The 19,864-nt window shown below is 41.8% G+C and overlaps 1 protein-coding gene across 2 annotated transcripts in view; it reads right to left on the minus strand.

Annotated features, from left to right (window-relative positions):
• SH3RF1 (SH3 domain containing ring finger 1) overlaps positions 1-19,864 on the minus strand; it is a 153,814-nt gene that overhangs the window by 14,404 nt on the left and 119,546 nt on the right. The window contains exons 6-8 of one of the 2 annotated variants that reach the window (XM_040418653.1): positions 18,306-18,416; positions 9,332-9,486; positions 365-535 (exon numbers count right to left, since the gene is read on the minus strand). In XM_040418653.1, the coding sequence (XP_040274587.1) occupies positions 365-535; positions 9,332-9,486; positions 18,306-18,416 (437 nt within the window). The remainder of the gene's footprint in view (positions 1-364; positions 536-9,331; positions 9,487-18,305; positions 18,417-19,864) is intronic. The other variant, XM_040418654.1, reaches the window with a different exon arrangement.

A 19,864-nucleotide genomic window follows, 5' to 3' on the forward strand; every position in this document is an offset into this window, starting at 1 on the left:
AAACGCGTTGCTCTGCTATCTATAAAGTTATTTATTAAAAACATACATAAAACACTATAAATAAAAGGCTAGCTACACATTTCAGTGGCGGGCCGCCACCTTCCCTGCTCCTTGTTGAGCGAAGATGTTCCTATGTGTATTCCGACTCCGTCTGGAGGATCCTGGCGAACTAGCGCAGCAACCTGACCTATCCTCTCTACAGGAGAGACCACGCCATTTCCTAGTGTTGTGCCTGGATTGCACAACATTATTCGGTAAGGTATTCTCACCTTGAGTCCTTATCTGGAAACCCTAAGGTAGTTCACAAGGGAGCGCCCCCTATTGTTTTTGATTTTGCAGATTATATACATGTCTTTGTATTTACCTTGTAACAGGTGCTACATAGTTCCCAGGGAAAACTCCGATTTTACTGGTGTGCATGGAGGTCCCCTTGAACCAGCCGTCTTGACAGCGCTCAAACACTAAAAACATTTCACCCTTCCGCAGCTCCAGCTCATCTTCCTTGCGCGGGAAATAGGGATAGATAGCAACACACCTGAGAAGAGACATTTTAACATATATCATATGCAAAAGGTCCTATAGGCTGAACTAGAACACCTCCACGCTTCATGCAAACTTCAGATATTTTTCCTGAACACACAATGATGTTAGAATGTCTTTACAGATGAAGGGTTACACAAAAAATGACAGATTTCATCGGAAATTAGCTTTCTAAACCTGGACTATTTAATGCAGACCTTGCGCTGCTCTGGCTGCCATGTAGGAAACAAGGTGGTCACTAGGGATTTTCTTTCCTTGGCTAAAAAAACAATGACATTGCAGATTTAAGAAGTCAAAACAATTTATTGGATAGAAGCCACAATTTACTTGATCAAGGAAAGAAAAGATCCGGTTACTACGGTGTTCCCTCCATGCATATTTTGATAAACTTGCAAATAAGCCCCTCAGATCTCAATTTCCAGGTCTCTGTTAGTGTAACTTGGTGAGAATGGAATATGGGAGCTAACTGCAGTCATTCCTTATGTATCCATAGCTTTTATATTATTATTATAATTTATTATTAAAGCGCCATTCATTCCATGGCGCTGTACATATGAAAAGGGGTGCACATACATACATAATACAGACAATTGCACCAAGCATGAACAAGACGAGTTACAAACTGGTACAGAAGGAGAGAGGGCCCTGCCCGTGAGGGCTTACAATCTACATGGTATGGGAGAAGGACACAGTAGGTGAGGTTAAAGTTGGTCATGGCGGTATAGAGGCCACAGGGTCACTGGTTGTAGGCTTGTCTGAAGAGGAGAGTTTTTAGGTTTCCTTTGAAGGATTCAACAATAGGTGAGAGTCTGAAATGTTAGGGTAGCGAGTTCCAGAGGATGGGGGATGCACGGGAGAAATCCTGGAGGCGATTGTGGGAAGAGGAGAGAAGGAGGTCTTGTGAGGATCGGAGAGTGCGTGTGGGGATGTATCGGGAAAGTAGCTTAGAGCAGTAGGGAGGGGACAGGTTGTGGACGGCCTTGTATGTATTTGTTAGTATTTTGAACTGAATTAGCTGGGCAATGGGGAGACAGTAAAGGGATTGGCAGAGGGGAGAGGCAGAGGAGTAACAGGGTGAGAGGTGGATTAGTCGAGCAGCAGAGTTGAGGATAGATTGCAAAGTGCTAGATGGAAGGCCACAGATGGAGAATGTTGCAGTAGTCTAGGCGGGAGATGATGAGGGCATGTACAAGTATTTTCGCAGACTCAAAGATGAGGAAAGCGCGCATGTGGGAGATGTTTTTGAGATGGAGGCGACAGGTGGTGGAAAGGGCTTGAATGTGCGGTCGGAAGGAGAGGGCAGAATCCAAGGTCACTCCAAGGCAGCGGACTTGGTTGACCGGGGAGTCTGTGCAGACATTAATCGTGATAGATAGGTCTGTTGAGGGGGGGGTTGAGCAAGATGGGGGAATGATGATGAATTGTGTTTTATCCATGTTAAGTTTTAGAAAGTGAGAGGAGAAGGAGGATATGGAAAATAGGCATTGCGGGATTCTGGATAATAAGGTGGTGATGTCTAGACCAGAGAGGTAGATTTGTGTCGTCAGCATAAGTAATACTGAAATATACATAAGCTAGAAAGGGCCAATACACCATGTGTTTGAAGTGGAATCATATCTCTACAAATAAGTGATATTTCAGTCGTGTTCAGAGAGCTTTCCTTTTAATTTCCATTTCTTCATTACTGGAATTGCCTAGAATTATAAAGCGTAACCTTTTTAAAGAGGACTTGTCACCTCACTCAACTTGTCTGTTTTATGACTCTATATTGTGCTGTTCTTCTCTTATTCCTGCTAGAAGTTTATGGATACAAGCAGGGGTGCACCAACCCTTTCTGCTGCCTGAGGCAAAAACTGAAACAGCGCCCCCCCTCCCCAATGCTAATTTCTTAACCTGACCCCTTCCCTTCAGCCCATGGCCTTATCTGGCCTCATTGGTGGTGCACCCCTGGATACAAGTAATGATGGGAGTTACCAGTAGGGGGGGTGTCCCTGCACAGTCTGCCACTAGCAGCGCTGACTTGTCAATGCTATACTGTGCAGGGACACCCCCCCAATGGGTAACTCCTATGTGTACCTTTATCTATATACTGTACTTCTAGCAAGAAAAGAAGGAGAATGGCAAAACATAGAGGGATAAGAATAAATATTTTGGAATTGTCAATTCATGTGGAACACAATTATTTACGAAAACAGACATGTCAGGGGTGGAGACAGGTCCTCTTTAAAGGGGTTCTTAATGATTTGTAAAATTTGGAGGAGCAGTGTAAAATAAAGAAAAAAAAAAAATCTTTAAAGAGCAGCTCCGATCTCTGCTGAGCCTTTACTGATGACATCATGTTCATCGGTCACATGACTGATACAGCCAATTACTGGTCTCTGCGTTCACATGAAAGCAGAGGCCAGTCACTTGCTGAAATGGTTGCGGGAACGATGAATGGCTCAAGGTTTGTTTGTTTGTTTGTTTTTCAAATGTTACACTGCTCCCTGACAAATTTTACAAAATCTTGGACATCCCCTTCAAATCTCCATTAACAGAACATCATCTGCTTACTAGTACTACAAAGAACTATATGTGCTTTGTTATAAAAGTATGTACACGTAATATAAGTCAATTGAGGACAAAACTGAACAAAGCAGACCAGAGTGCACCAGAATGCATTCCGTCCTGGTTTGTTGCATTACCATGATGGAAACAAAACCCCTGCAAGCAGCGTTTTTGTGTGCGGCACGGGCAACTGATGAAGCCGGATAAGTTAATGGTGCTAGATCCGGTTTTTTTCGGACACGAATCCGGTTTCTTCATTGTCGATATAATACAGCCGGATCCATTCAGAGCGGATGCAGGCGGTTGTATTATAATAATGGAAGGGTTTTGCTGTGGTTTTGAGATCCCATGCTGGATCTGAAAACCGGACAGCAAAAGCACAGATGTGAAAGTATCCTTCTGTTCTAAGTAGCCTGATTACTGACATGCGGGTGAGGAAAAGCCTGATGTTACCATTTTATTACAGTAAATTGGTTATTAATAATTATTATACAAGAGCCCTTCATGAAGGAGTCAGAGTTTCAAGTACAGCCTACTGACTCCACAGCCCTGATTCCTGGAAGATAATTCCACTCTGGTTGTCATTCTCCTTCACAATGGTTGCTATAATGTCTACATTTGCATCTCTTCTTTCTTGATTGTGAAGTTAATAATGTCCATGAAATTTAAAACCCAATCAATAGTCTATGTTGAGTCATGAAATGAATACCAATTAAGCAGCAATCCCTCTTAATGAATATACTGTATCAAGTCTCCAGCACTACAAGGAACTTTCTGTAGGGCATATGGACACCATGCCAAACACCTGGAAGTCTTAGCCATGAGAAATACCGCACAGTCCCTGCGCCGTCTCTTTCATCACTAAACATATAGTCAAGCACTAAAAACACTAGACACAATAAGTCTCACTTTTTAACTGAAAACATTTTCATTTGTAATCATTTGTACTGTAAGTCCAAATGTTTCCGTTCAGATGCAGACTTTGAAGTCTGACCACAATACGTAATGATAACCACATGGAACAGGAACACTCTCACCCAATCAGGATAATCCCTCTTCCTAACATATCTCATGGAGGCTCAACATCTGACCGCAATTCAAAATTATAATTATTTGGCCGATCAATCAATAGCACTAGATGTAATTGGGAAATCTTTAATTCTCGCTACACATCTGGACTGAAGAAGCATTACTGAACTAGAAGTTAGAGCAGGGGCGTTGCTAGGTTAAAACATTCGGGCTCTGGGCCCCTGATGTTTCGTCCCAGGCCCCGAATGTCCTGCCTGCCTGCTAGATACAACTGTACAGTGATCCCTCAAGATACAATGGTCTCAGGATACAATATTTTCAATATATAATGGTCTTTTCTGACCCATCGTAATTTGAAACTAGACTCAGCATACAATTATCTCAGACCCAGATCCAACCAATCAAGTCCCCTTCTCTGGTAAGAGCTGTACTAGTTGCTAGTTAGCAGCTATTCCTGACTGTTATATGTAAGGATTGTTTTATCTGTCTTGGTTATCTGCTTATTTTTCCTAAATCTTCATTTTCTCTCATCTTGGATGACATTTTGGGGCTTTGGAACCGATTACTTAACTTACAATGGTTTCAACATACAATAGAAGTCTTGGAACCAATTAATATTGTATTTTAAGGGGCCACTGTATAGAATCTAATACACTGGAATATCTGAAGGTCCTGTGGTGACATCACAGGTCATGTGACCAGCAAAACAGGCAGTGGTTGAGAAGGACCTGCGATGATGTCACCATCATGTGACCAGTGCAGGAAGGGACAGCAGTGAAGAGGAGAAGAAGCTGTGGTGATGTCTGCTACATGAGGAGAGGTAAGTGAAGGGAGAGGCAGAGCAATGCTGGGATTTGTGGTTATTTAACTGGGACTGTATGTTAGGGCTGGAGGGAGGGATGTTATTTACATGGGACTGTGTGTTGGAGGTGGCTGGGGAGGGAATCATGCTATTTACATGGGGCTGTATGTTGATGGCGGCTGTGGGAAGGAGTGATGTTATTTACATGGGACTGAATGTTGAGGGGGCGATGTTATTTACATGGGACTGTATGTAGAAGGTGGCTGGTGGGATGGGGTAATTATGTTATTTACATGGGACTGAATGTTGAGGGGGTGATGTTTACATGAGATTGCATGTTGGAGGTGGCTGGGGAGGAGGTGATGTTATTTACATGGGACTGTATTTTGGAGGGGGCTGTAGATAGAGAGGGATGTTATTTACATGGTACTGTATGTTGGAGGGGGCTGGAGAGATGGTGTGATGTTGTTTACATGGGACTCTATGGCGAAGGGAGGGAAATAGTGTTATTTACATGGGACTTTATGTTGAAGGGACGGAAGGGAGTGATGTTATTTACATAGGACTGTATTTTGGAGGGGGGCAGGAGAGATGGTGTGATGTTATTTACATGGGACTTTATGATGGAGGGAGGAATATACCTACAGGGAGCACTGCAGGGAGCATTGTAGGCATTCTGTTTATCACTGGGTGCTGTATAGGAGTGACTTATAGATCCGCCTTACTTCTACTAAGAGCACTATGGGGGGGGGGGGGCTTTTTTACTACTGAGGGGTCTGTAGAGAGCTTTATTACCACTGGGGTAACAATAGGGGGCCTTATTTCTACTGGGGGATCTGTTATTAATACTGAAGGGCTCTTCTACTAATGGGGGCACTCTTGGGGAGCGTTATCATGGTTGGGGGAACTGTAGGGGGCAGTATTACTAATGGGGGTACTACTCTTGGGGAGCATTATCACTGTAGAGGGCAGTATTACTAATTGGAGCATTCTAGAAGGGAATTACTATTGGTGGGACTATGAGGAGCACTATTACTATGGGGGTCTCTTATTTTCCTTCTAGATAGTATTTGATGGTATTGGTGAGAACAGCAAGTAGCAGGATAACACTGTGGGGATTCCAGGTTGGGGGATTCCAGGTTGGGGGATGATGATAGAAATGTGAGGAAGCTAAGAAGTCCGTGTGTCACACTCTGCAGAGACGAGGCGGAGGAAAGAAGTTGTCCAGACCGAATGGACAAGATGATGACAGAGAAGATCTGCATCAGAGGAGACGTCACCTGGAAGGCCCTGGATGTGAGAGGTATGTGCTGCTGTATAGTGAGCACAGGAAAATGAGGTTGGGGGGGGGGGGGGGGGGGGGGGGGGGGGGGAATAGAGAACTGGGTCATATTCATTGGGGCTTGGGCCACGGATCTTTTCAGACCCTACCAACACCCCTGAGTTAGAGGATGTGTAGGACATGTTCCCAGTGATCTGCTGGGTTTTGATGTGGTTCCTTCAAAGAGATGTTTTTATGTAAATGACTAAAGGACAACACAAGACAATGCAAAGTATTAAAAACTGGGTGCAGACCAGTATGCTAGAAAATAATTGCGAACATACCTATATATATCCAAAAATGACTGCTGTTACTAAAGGGGTCTTCCAGGGTCCTGATATTGATGACCTATCCTCAAGAAAGGTCATTAATATCTGATCTGCGAGGGTCCAATACACCCAACCCCCACTGATTAGCTGTTCCCTGCAGATTCCGACGCTGGAACTAGCACTTTGAATGGAACAGAAAGCACAGCTCTATTCAAAGTGTAGTGATCATGCTGGGTTCCTGCAGCTCATCTACCATTGAAGTGAATGGGAGCTCAACTGCAGTAACCAAGCATGGCCACTACAGTTTGAGTGGAGCTGTGCTTCCTGTTCTATTCACAGTGCTAGTTCCATTGCCAGAGTAGCTAAAGTTCTCATGATCCAAACCCTTAACTCAAAACCAAATTCTATGCTTATTGTTAAAAGTGTAAATATGTACACTGGCAGCAATAGGGCACTATGAGGGGATGGTGGAGAGCATTATGTATAGTACAAAGGGGACTATTATCTATACTACAGAGAAGGCCATTATATATTACAGATGGGGGCATTATATATACTACAGATTGGGCCACTATATATACACCCCAAGTGGCTCTGGTCTGCCATACCTGGCTGTATGTAGCTGTTTGACAGGGGGGCAGGTATATGGGATGTTCAGCTGATTTCCCTGCAAGCCACATTTTAAGAGGGGTTGTCTCTGATGAGATAATACTTTTAATTAGAGAGTTATGACAATCCCTTTAATTTGAGGGTTACATTAAAAAGAACCTGACGCAATGAAATTAAGTGCAATCTGCAGGCAGCGTGTTATAGATCAGGAGGAGCTGAGCAGATTGATATATCGTTGTGTGTGGAAATATTCAGCAAAACGTGCATTGCATTTTGTGGTGACAGGTCCTCTTTAAAATTGTTCTTTCTTTTTAGAAGGGTGTCCTTAAAAATAAGCTGATCACAAGGTGTCCTGCTGCTAGGACTCCTAGCAATCAGCTGTAGTTTATGGGGACAACCCAGCACCTCCACGTCAAGGATAATGAAGCATTACACAGTGCTCATGAAATTCAATGGGCTAGTCTTGTAATGCACAAAGGCACCAGGTCCTCCAAAGCAAGAAACAAGTGAGCTGAAAATGAGTGCTTCAAACAAAATAACCCTGTTACATGACCTGGGGTATCTTCTGATAATATACGCTTCATCTGCACAAAATTATACACCTTAGAATGGAGCAGTCCAGACTGTCCTCTCAAAGCTATTAAAATTTCTGTTCTCTTTGATATTGATAGCATACATATGGCCCAGATATGAAAAGAAACCATGAGCCATGCATGCCACATCAGACAATAGTCTCTTTCTGCTGGCCAGTATTGAACAGGTACGTTTCTACTCAAAAAGTAATATACCAGGTTTCCAGTGATTTACTTTGCACAGAACTGTCAATCTATTCCATGTGTCGCCCTTCTACGGCAAATACTTTAAAGGAAATCCCACTGCTTTCATGATCAAGAAATAACCAACCTAGATAGAGTAGACATCAAGATCCTAGAGAAAACAAGTAAGGATCAAACATAGAGGATATCTGTGTGATCAAGTAGATTTAGTAAGGCATCAGTAAAGCATAGTAAGGGTGCAGACTCCACACAGTACAACCAGGTAACCATGTTCATAATGGAATTGATTATTTTGTACTTTTAACCCCTTAATGATCAGGCCTACCAGACTGCTACCACTCAGCAGTTCGGCTATCAGACATTGCTGGGGACCAGACTGACTCCTGCTAGATTGCAGGAACACCAAAAGACATTGCTGCAGATTTGGGACTGGCCCCGGCCACCTCCAAATGATGGCGGATGGTGGTTTTAGCGTTAAAGCCATTACTGAGGGCACTCTAGCAGTGAGATATAGAGTCCTGATGCTGGGCACAGAGATATCAAGTGTTCTATGATTTTATTCAATATTTTCATGTAAAAATCTGTCCAGGAAATGAGATATAAATCTCTGAGGCTGGAAATCAGTCCCATTCCTCTGATTGGAGCAAGCACATGGATTTCGGCAAGCCTCGTTCAGATGAATGGGACAGTCGAAGAGATTTCGCATGGGACAGAATATTTCAAACACAGATCTCGTCGCAAATCTACAGCCAATTCTGCATGTATTACACATGAATCCTGCTGCAGGTTGTGCTGTGAATTCACCACAGGTTTCACCCCTGCTATAGTGAAAGCGGTGAATTTGTAAAATCTCACTCTAATCTGCTGTGGATTTTACCTGCACAAACTGAAGCAATCCTGTCCTGTGCAGATCCTTAGAGTACTATTCCCCCAAGTAAACTGATACAAGAAAAGCCATCGATCACTTTTCGTCTCCCCTCACTATCCTATGTTGCTGTTAAATACGGGGTAGCACAGAAGACCCGGCCAATCTGCATTAATTGCTATGAATATGGCTTTCTGCTGGCCATAATCCATTCTAGCTATACACAGTAGAGTCATTAAAGATGTGTGGAAATGTTACTGAGGTAGGAAGTGGGACTATAGACTGACCATAACTACAAGTAGCCACTTGCACTGAAGCTAATGACTGGTAACCACAAACTGCTAAATAATAAAGGAGTTGAAGGACAAAACACAAGACACTGGTAAAATGTAATGGAGGATGTAATAATGAAAGGCTCAGAGCAGAAAATCCCACAAGCAAGGTTCTGTAGTCATCCAGACTGTTCCTTCACAATATAAACTTGAAGAAATGAGATCTCCAATGGTAAATCCAGATGACATTCTTAAGAAATACTTGGCCTGTCACACCAACATCAAGCCCTCGAATACTTACACGCTTGGTCGAGTCGACGGCCTAAGGTGTGCAACTTGTTCAGCAGGACCGCCGGCCAATCTCTGTCCAGCAGTAGAAGATGTCGCCCCAGAAGTTGTGGAGACAACAACAGCAGCAGTCAATGGTGGAGGAGGCAAGAGTGGAGGATTCAAATCCTAAAAGAAAATAAAGTAAAATAATTATGACATGTATCTATCACCCTTCTTACAAGCACATCTAGAAGCTGTCTAAAGGAAAATACTACAGGGAGTGCAGAATTATTAGGCAAGTTGTATTTTTGAGGATTAATTTTATTATTGAACAACAACCATGTTCTCAATGAACCCAAAAAACTCATTAATATCAAAGCTGAATATTTTTGGAAGTAGTTTTTAGTTTGTTTTTAGTTTTAGCTATTTTAGGGGGATATCTGTGTGTGCAGGTGACTATTACTGTGCATAATTATTAGGCAACTTAACAAAAAACAAATATATACCCATTTCAATTATTTATTTTTACCAGTGAAACCAATATAACATCTCAACATTCACAAATATACATTTCTGACATTCAAAAACAAAACAAAAACAAATCAGTGACCAATATAGCCACCTTTCTTTGCAAGGACACTCAAAAGCCTGCCATCCATGGATTCTGTCAGTATTTTGATCTGTTCACCATCAACATTGCGTGCAGCAGCAACCACAGCCTCCCAGACACTGTTCAGAGAGGTGTACTGTTTTCCCTCCTTGTAAATCTCACATTTGATGATGGACCACAGGTTCTCAATGGGGTTCAGATCAGGTGAACAAGAAGGCCATGTCATTAGATTTTCTTCTTTTATACCCTTTCTTGCCAGCCACGCTGTGGAGTACTTGGACGCGTGTGATGGAGCATTGTCCTGCATGAAAATCATGTTTTTCTTGAAGGATGCAGACTTCTTCCTGTACCACTGCTTGAAGAAGGTGTCTTCCAGAAACTGGCAGTAGGACTGGGAGTTGAGCTTGACTCCATCCTCAACCCGAAAAGGCCCCACAAGCTCATCTTTGATGATACCAGCCCAAACCAGTACTCCACCTCCACTTTGCTGGCGTCTGAGTCGGACTGGAGCTCTCTGCCTTTTACCAATCCAGCCACGGGCCCATCCATCTGGCCCATCAAGACTCACTCTCATTTCATCAGTCCAGAAAACCTTAGAAAAATCAGTCTTGAGATATTTCTTGGCCCAGTCTTGACGTTTCAGCTTGTGTGTCTTGTTCAGTGGTGGTCGTCTTTCAGCCTTTCTTACCTTGGCCATGTCTCTGAGTATTGCACACCTTGTGCTTTTGGGCACTCCAGTGATGTTGCAGCTCTGAAATATGGCCAAACTGGTGGCAAGTGGCATCTTGGCAGCTGCACGCTTGACTTTTCTCAGTTCATGGGCAGTTATTTTGCGCCTTGGTTTTTCCACACGCTTCTTGCGACCCTGTTGACTATTTTGAATGAAACGCTTGATTGTTCGATGATCACGCTTCAGAAGCTTTGCAATTTAAGAGTGCTGCATCCCTCTGCAAGATATCTCACTATTTTTGACTTTTCTGAGCCTGTCAAGTCCTTCTTTTGACCCATTTTGCCAAAGGAAAGGAAGTTGCCTAATAATTATGCACACCTAATATAGGGTGTTGATGTCATTAGACCACACCCCTTCTCATTACAGAGATGCACATCACCTAATATGCTTAATTGGTAGTAGGCTTTCGAGCCTATACAGCTTGGAGTAAGACAACATGCATAAAGAGGATGATGTGGTCAAAATACTCATTTGCCTAATAATTCTGCACGCAGTGTATAAGGGGGTTTGTATAATGTATGTAAGAAGGCCATGGTGGAGATTAAGGGGATGTGGCATCTTCATTGCAGGGTTTCCTGGGGGGGAAGTGTCATGCTTGTTTCATCATCTTCTCCCATGTTTACTAGGAAAAAAAAAAAATCCCACTAGAGAACAAGCCCTCAAGGTCAACATAGACCTCATCTATTCACTGTATCTGGATTTTTCATAATATAAGAAATACATATAGGAAAAACTCATTGGGGGTCATTTACCAAGGACCAGTCAGTCTTTGATATCCCCTGTGCCGCTGGACAATGCACGTAATTTATAGTTTGGCACAGACCATGCCATAAATTAGCCGCATCCTCTGGCAATCTGTACACCTAGACTTAAATCTACTTGAAATCATAGCTGGAGTAGATTTCAGTAATCATTTACGCCACACACCACAGCCCTATCAATCCCCTTTTTCAGAAAGTGTTGAGGGCAACATACAAACAACATAGGTGCCTAAATTTAGGCACAGTGACAATTAAAAGGTTGCAAACAATGGGCTTGGGACTTTTAATGCCAGTTTCTGTATTCATACACAGAGATGGATATTCTTGCCGAGGACCATTCACCTATTCTTCAAATTAAAATCTGCAATCCTCATGGCTGCTACTGAGAAAAGTCATACTGAAATATCTGAAACGATGCGATCAATAACACACAAAGACTATCACAATATGTCATGAATTGTGAAACTAGCCACAAACCACAGCACCTCAACTGCACCATACCAGAAGCCACGGCATCAAGCATAAAACAAGCAATTGGCTTTGATGTGCAGCCGGCTATTGTTCATAAGCTCACTCTCTTGTGTTTTTGTAACTATTAATATTTCCGTTCTTTGAAATGTAAAAGCACAGAGGATAGAAACCACGTAAAAGACACATAAGACTCCCTTTGAAAACCGGTAATACAGTTGTGAGATGGTAATCCATAAATCATCAGGCAGCCTTTAAAGAGTCTCTGTAGTAAGACTCGAGAGGCAATGTCAAAAGAAAGGACACAAAGCCTAATGCCACGCTACATCTTGTGCTGAAAAAAAGAAAAACTGGATCTAATTAATGAAACCAAATTATACATTATGTAAAAATAATAATCTCGATAAAATATTGTAATCCGCATGGAAGCTCAACACCTCAGGGCTTTGTGATTAAACTGAGACTTGTCCTATTCTCAAAGGCACATTCTAAGAGAAGATAACTGCATTTGGTTATGCGATTCTAAAAACCATTGCATGCTTTCTTCCAGCAGAAGATGCTTGCATGATGTAGCGGTAAGATAAAAAGCAACACACAACATAATAGAGAACACCACTGACCACATTGATGGGTCTATTAGCGAGAGCCATTTATGTTCATGTGAGAGTTGTGCTGCCTCAACCGTTGCTACGTTTCAGAGGTTAATGTCGAACCTCGTCATTATCCTTCCTGTTTAGATTTGTTTGGGAAGATATGAAGTGATCCACAAGCCAACATTCAAGACAGCCTTGGAAAGGACTCAAGTATTTTGGAAACCGATAGACAAATGTAGCTTTAATATTTTTTTTATAATAGGTGATTGTTTCTATTCAGTGCCTGATGACTGGTCTGGCACACAAATCAAAGAATTCCTGTGCACTCCTATTTTCTTACGAGATGTACAGTGTAATACTACTCTGTAACGTCAAACATTCTTCGAGTGTCTACCCACTGACATACAATAAAAAGGCACCCTGATGTATTCCATTAAGCTTATTGATCGAGGGTAATAAATTTCAGTATCAAATCGGGATCCTCCATCTAGAAGCATATGGAGAATCGTAATCATTCAGTGTGCACTCACAATGATGTAGAAATGTACCTCTATTTTGGAGGTATTAATGATACACTCTCACTAATGGAAATCTGTACAGTCAGCTGAACTTATTTCAGTGGGGTTTCCCATCAATCACAGTAAGGCCAAGAATCCCAACACACGCTTTCCTTCTTTCCTTGCTTTTATTTCATGCATATCAGTACAGGACAAGTTTCAGCCCTTCCCAAGCCTTTTTCAACTTTCATTTGAAGGACACTATGTGCCAGGATTCTTCGCTATGGTTCAGTATACTACAGGGACTCGTCTCCCAAGTGCCGACCACTGGATCCTTGCGCCATCAAACAGCAGAGAACTTGAAGGAAAAAATGCCTAAGGGACCTAAAGTTCGACAGGGATCTCAAAGGTCAGATCCAAACGGATCATAATCTTGGGGTAGGGAAGAAGTATAACCTTCTGGGACATTTACGGTATATTGATAGAATATTTCATAAATGTCTGAAAGCTGCAAGTTGTACCTCTGGGATCCTCTCCTATCTCAAGAATGGGACCCTGAAGTGAACAGCAAGCTGCACATGCATAGCCACCCACCACTCACTGGCATGGGATGTCCAAAAATAGCTGAGGGCACATTCATGCCATTAATATCAAAGATGGGACAACCCCTTTAGATTCCTCTCTGTATGAACTGCTAGCATGGTAAAAAGACCCACTTAACAGTCTTTGTCAGACCAAGGAGGAGTGAGGGGTGATGACTCAATCACAGTACCTTAACTTCTCTATGATATCCCAGTAATGTGGCTGGCCAGGATTTTTCCACATTACACCAATCAATATACTCCTCCTCTACTTGCGTGTTCATCTAGGCCTATCAAGAAGAGGACAATAGAGCTGTCATTCTGTCAGCTATCCCAGTCCTCCGCCCACTATTCTAATAAGAAATACCTAAACCTTATCCTGTGAAGCAGAGTAATAAATTGAGATTACTCCATTGAGAACTTTTACTGACACAGAAGGACAATATTTTGTTAAAAATTGAGCTTAATAAAAAATGCCCCTTTCTGATGGAAGTGCCCCTTCCATCAGAAAGTTCTGCAAACATACCCTGGTTTTGCTTTGGGGTAATCTGTAATTATTTTTGTGCTCCAGTGCTTTTATGTCTACTACATATTTCTTTTGTCTACTGTACAATTAAACTTATGAATTATAGATTTTGGAGCACATTGTTTTGCAGAAATTCTACATATAGAGCACAGCTGAAACAAATATAGAGGTGCACTGCAGCAGTGTAATGGATTATGAGAAACAAACCTGAGCAAAATCAGAGCCATAAAGCGAAACCCATAGCCATTCAGTGCACCTCTGTATTCCTCTGATCACATACTAATTCTATATAACTATGCAATGTTCCATATTGCCCCCCCCCACCCCCCCCAAAAGCAATATCTCCATAATACAGGGCACACCTACGGTGGGACGTCCCATGCCGATACCTCAGATACACCATGTGTTCCAGAACATTCTATGTGTACAAAGCTCTGTATGAAGCCTAAACTTCATGAAGATATGATGGAAGGTTTCAGAAAAACATTATCTTCAGACTAATAATAATTATGACAGAACTGATGAAGACTGATGCAAACTGGTGCACTTTTGAGGTTCGCAAGTTCAGGTAACTATCTACTCCACCAACTCCTTCATGGACCAGGCAACCTATAATAATGGACTTGATGTCCCCTTTCGGTCCCTTAAGAGGTTCTGCAGTATCTGGCACGTGCCTTAGAAAGTGTACTACCTCTCTATGCTGCAGAATCTTATAATACAAGCCTCAGCTGAATGACAAAGAGTTCACCTTTCTGTTTAAAAAGAGGTTCTGCAGCAGCAGATTTCTGTAACAGAAGCCATGCCGTAGTATACATTTCTCTACAATAATAGATAACACCTAAGAGTTTCCTGGCTTTTATTGCCTCAGAGCTCCTCTGTGAATAATTTCTATTTATTCAGGATCAAAAAATCCTGCTGATTGTAGAACTATGTAATAGCTCTATAACTCCTATCTAGCTAATGGTCATGTATACAGCGGCGTAACCCATATGTTTTACTTGGCGAGATGACTTCAGAAGCCAAAGGCAACATTACACAAAGAATATGTATAATGGAACATAAAAAGCTCTGTCTGCATAACAAACGGCATTTTACAGATTTACTTAACGTTTAATTTTGCAAATTCAAGTTCCTTTGTAGCTCAGTGCTACTTAGCCCTGTGATCTTTTTATGGCCTCCTTTGGCAGGCTGTAACGGTTACAGCTCATGTAATACAATAATTGCATGCAGGCTCTCCGCTTATTAATTTAGTGTAGTCTCTCAGCTGCACTTACTTCCGCTCGCAAATTACCGCTAGTGAGTCACTGATGGCCCCTATTATTAATAACTGCACTGATATGAGAAGGACATTATTTTCTGTAAATGCCATGTTATCAGAGCAGAGAAATACTCAGACACAGGACCAGATCTATAGTCCTACAGGCTGTATATACCTGTCGGTGTGTTAAGCAATGGACTAGTGCAAAGTGCTGGAAACAGGCATCCAATATTTTATAAATTTTTGTCACGAGAATGGGGGGGGGGGGGGGGGGTCATTATTTTTTGCATCCAGACTTTTAATCCAATACTATGGCCCGAACAATATGTCTTATAGGGTGAATACAAGTTACATAGTGGGAAATCTTTGTACCTCGGTTTTTATATAAGCACTTAGGCTTTCACTCAGGGGCAGGCTCCGCGGGCCAAGACCACAGTAAAACACTAAATGATGGGACATATTTACACAATCCTACAGAATTCTGGCACTGATCCACATGACAGCAGTACCTGTGGAGAGATCCATACTCACCTGCTCCTTGGCACTCTATTCTTCACTACACTACCAGTCACACATGTAAACTGCTTGCATCATCCAGGTCACGTGCGCCTCTAATGACTGGCCTCAATGGTGATGTGTCCCCATGTGACTCAGTAGTGATGTGCCGATGAGGGAGACATCACCACTGAGGCCAGTCATTGGCTGCAGTGATGCATGTGACCCTATCCTAGCACAAATTGAAAGACAAGGACCAGAAGTCTAGTGAAGAGAGCACAGGAGCCACAAAGCCACTGCGGAGGGGAGCAGGCGAGTATAGATTTCTCCACAGGTACCACTGTCTAGGTGGTATATAAAAAAAACCTAAAAACTGGATAACCCTTTTAAATGCCCTAACTGCCAAGTCCTAACACATAAGGATGTGTCCTGATATTCATGAGGGCCCGGCTCTTCCCACCACCCTGCACTTACTGCAGCAGATGGGAGGGAAGAGCAGGGAATTAATGATTTTCAGGACTAATCAGTATGAACTAGAACTGTTCAATACAAGACTGTAGCAAAACAGTGAGGGGAATTAAAGGGGTTGTGTCACTTCAGCAAATAGCATTTATTATGTAAAGAAAGTTAATACCAGGCACTTGCAAATGTATTGTGATTGTCCATATTGTCTCCTTGCTGGCTGGATTTATTTTTCCATCACAGTATACACTGCTCGTATCCAGGGATTATAACCATCCTGCAATCCAGAAGCAGTGGCCGTGCATCTATTCCTATAGTGTGCAAGCATGGCCACCACTGGATTACAGGGTGGTCGTAACCCCTGGATACAAGCAGCATATAATGCATGGAAAAATGAATCAAGCCAGCAAAGGAGGCAATATGAACAATCACAGTACATTAGGGTTCATGCACATGCAAATAGCAGGCCGCAATGCACAGGCACCGGCCTTGTGCCTGCCGCTTGCGGATGCGGAACCCATTCACTTGAATGGGTCTGTGATCCGCAAGATTCAGTCCACACTGCAAAAAAATAGAACATGTTCTATGTTTTTGCGGTGCGAAAGGATGGACAGGAATCCCACTGAAAGCGCTCTGTAGTGCTTCTGTGGGCTTCCGCTCTGTGCCTCCCATCTTGTGGACCCATTCAAGTGAATCGTCCACATCCGTGTTACGGAGTGCCCGTATATATTGCGAACCTGATATTTGCGGGCCGCAATATGGGCATGGGCCCTGTTCGTGTGCATGAGCCCTTAGTAAGTGCATAATAAATGCCATTTGCTGAAGTGAAACAACCCCTTTAAAGAAAACCCGGCATTTTGCTAAGGGGATCTGTCATTAATTTAATGTAATTTTTAGGGAGTCAATGGCTTGCCTATGGACACCTGATTATTTGGACTTCTTTGAACAGTCAGTTCTGCACATGTTTGCTGATAAGCAATAAATGGGTATATTCCCAATACCCTAACACTAAACTATTTTGCAATCAGCTGCTGGGCATTTCCATACAAATCCTCCCTTCTTAGGACAATGGCATTTTGTACGGGTGACCACATTATACACACATGCACTAGCAGTGATCACGGGTAGTTATTCTAAGCAACTAACTCATCTGTGAAGAGAAGTGCCAAGATGGTTCTGTGGTCAGTGCAATATTGGGGAGGACAAGGTCCAAAGGCATAAGTGGCCATATTGAAAAAATGAAGATATGTTAGCCACCGCTACAGTCATATCTGCTTTCATTTTACAATATGCCTAAGAAAAATAAAAGTTCATATCTGATTGCTCAAGTTTTCTCCATCTTTTCCTCAATGTCTAGGTGAGATTGTATTGGGACCATGTGTGGACATGTATTTGCAATAATATCTTATTATAATTCGTTAAAAGATTAATAAGAATAAAATTTGGGCTACTTTAAGTAAAAGCTGGAAGGGTTGTGGTACTGTGTGATATTTCTGGGATTTCCAGACATTTGACTGCGGGTGTTCAATTTAAAGCTGGATGTATTGCAGGTAATAGATTAAGGAGCACCATTATACACTGTAATGAGCTAGAAGGATCTAACCAAGGAGAGTGGAATTCAAATTCATTTCATAAGTCTACTGATTCCTCAAAGAGCAGGAATACATTAAAACCCTCTTAGGCTCTAAAGCCTACTGCTTCCTCCACCAGAAAATGTAATCTCCAATTTCCTCAGAATTGTAGAGCAGAGAGAAGACAAAAAATATATGTTACTTCTACAAAAATATAAAATTTTCAGTACAAGTTCTTGTTTAAGATTAAGCAAAGAAGGAAGAAAATGGACTCCTACCATAGCGCCCAAAAGAAAAAAGGAAAAGGTTCATCTGTTAAGTTAGATACAGAAAGGTACACAACTAATTCATTATTTCCACCACCAAAGGGTAAGCTTACTACTAGTTCACCGAGAAGAAAGAGGTGAGGTCAAGAAGTACCGTGCGGCAGAAACACTTAGGCCTACTACTTACTCCCAGAGCAGCTTGGTAGGCGATTTCCGGTGGGAATGTAAATGCAGGGCCACTAACTACAGGGCTGCTCGGGGGTGGGGTCACAATAAGCCCTGTAGTACTGATATGGACCTGACAGAAATAAGACAGAAGAACACAATTAAATATACTGATTATGCTACAGCAGGCTTTTTTCACTTTATGGAAACCTGCTTAATCAGCAGCCGTAAAATCTAAAAAAAAATTAAAAATAAAACTTCTTTAAGGGTCTGTTCACTGTGTCAAATCCATGGTTGCCAAACTGATTTTTTGTCTTTTATTTTTCTGGGCAATTTTTCAAAAAATCATGGACAGCCAACATTTTTATGGACACATTGAAAAATCTAAATAAATCATAAAGATCATTAGTGATATTTGTCTATAGCATACTGACTGTAATGAACACGTTACCTGCAATTACTGTGAGCTGTATGACGATAATTATAATCACAATTACAAATCACAAGCTCCACCAGCTTCAAAAATATCATATCAAGTTAAGACACTGGAAAAACATATGTGCCCGGTGAGAAACATAGTGCGATACTGAGATTTAGTTTAAAACCAACCTTTTCTATATATCTATACATGTGTAATAAATGGAAGATGTCTGCCTGTACAACTTACAAAGAAGTCAGAAGGAGCAGCACAGCAAAAAGCTATAATATAGCTGGACTCCAAAACCTTCAGTCACACTAATTGCAGAGGGAAGAAACAGCACCAAAATTCTTAAAGAAAATCCAGTGATCTATTCTCCCAAAGAGAAGCTACGTTTCAGTCCCTCTATGGAACCATTTTCAAGCATCAACTACATGTCCTAACGAAAGTATATATACAAAGCCAAGGTGCTACACACAATCAGTTTCACAATTCATCAAACAATAAAGTGATACAGTGCATATGTAAAGTGCTAAGTGCGTATACACACAAACCGTATAGATGGTTCACCTGTATAGAGTTATACTTGGTACTATATATTATTGTACAAGCCCACCTGTTCTTAATAATTCAAAAGGGTCAAGCCCCTCTAATACTGCTATTATTGCTCACTACCACATTTTCAAAATTTTTGCACCCCGGTTGCACCTTTGTACCCCTTATATGTTTAGGAGACTAGTGTACTATCCTGTTTATGTGTATATATGCACTTTATATATGCACTGTATCCCTTTATTAGTTAATTTACTGTTAACCAGATGGATTAGTATACTTCCACAAGCACATCTATTTGAAAATGAAAATGGTTCCATAGAGGGAGTGAAACGTTGCTGCTCACTTGTAGATTGTAAGCCCTCGCGAGCAGGGTCCTCTCTCCTTCTGTAAAGGTTTGTAACTCTTCTTGTTCATGCTTATTGCAGTTTTAACACTGCCCATTAGGTCTAATAGTATGTCAACACTTCCTGTTCTGTACAGGTAACTTTTTTTTAGTAGCCATCACATTATCATCACAGACAGGTTAACCATGACAGATAACACCTCTGTATACATAAGGCTGGGTTCAAATATGTGTTTGAACTCAAGCAGTCTGTTGCGGCGGAGTT

Source organism: Bufo bufo, chromosome 2, assembly GCF_905171765.1.
Source record: "Bufo bufo chromosome 2, aBufBuf1.1, whole genome shotgun sequence".
Taxonomy (NCBI): Eukaryota; Metazoa; Chordata; class Amphibia; order Anura; family Bufonidae; genus Bufo; species Bufo bufo.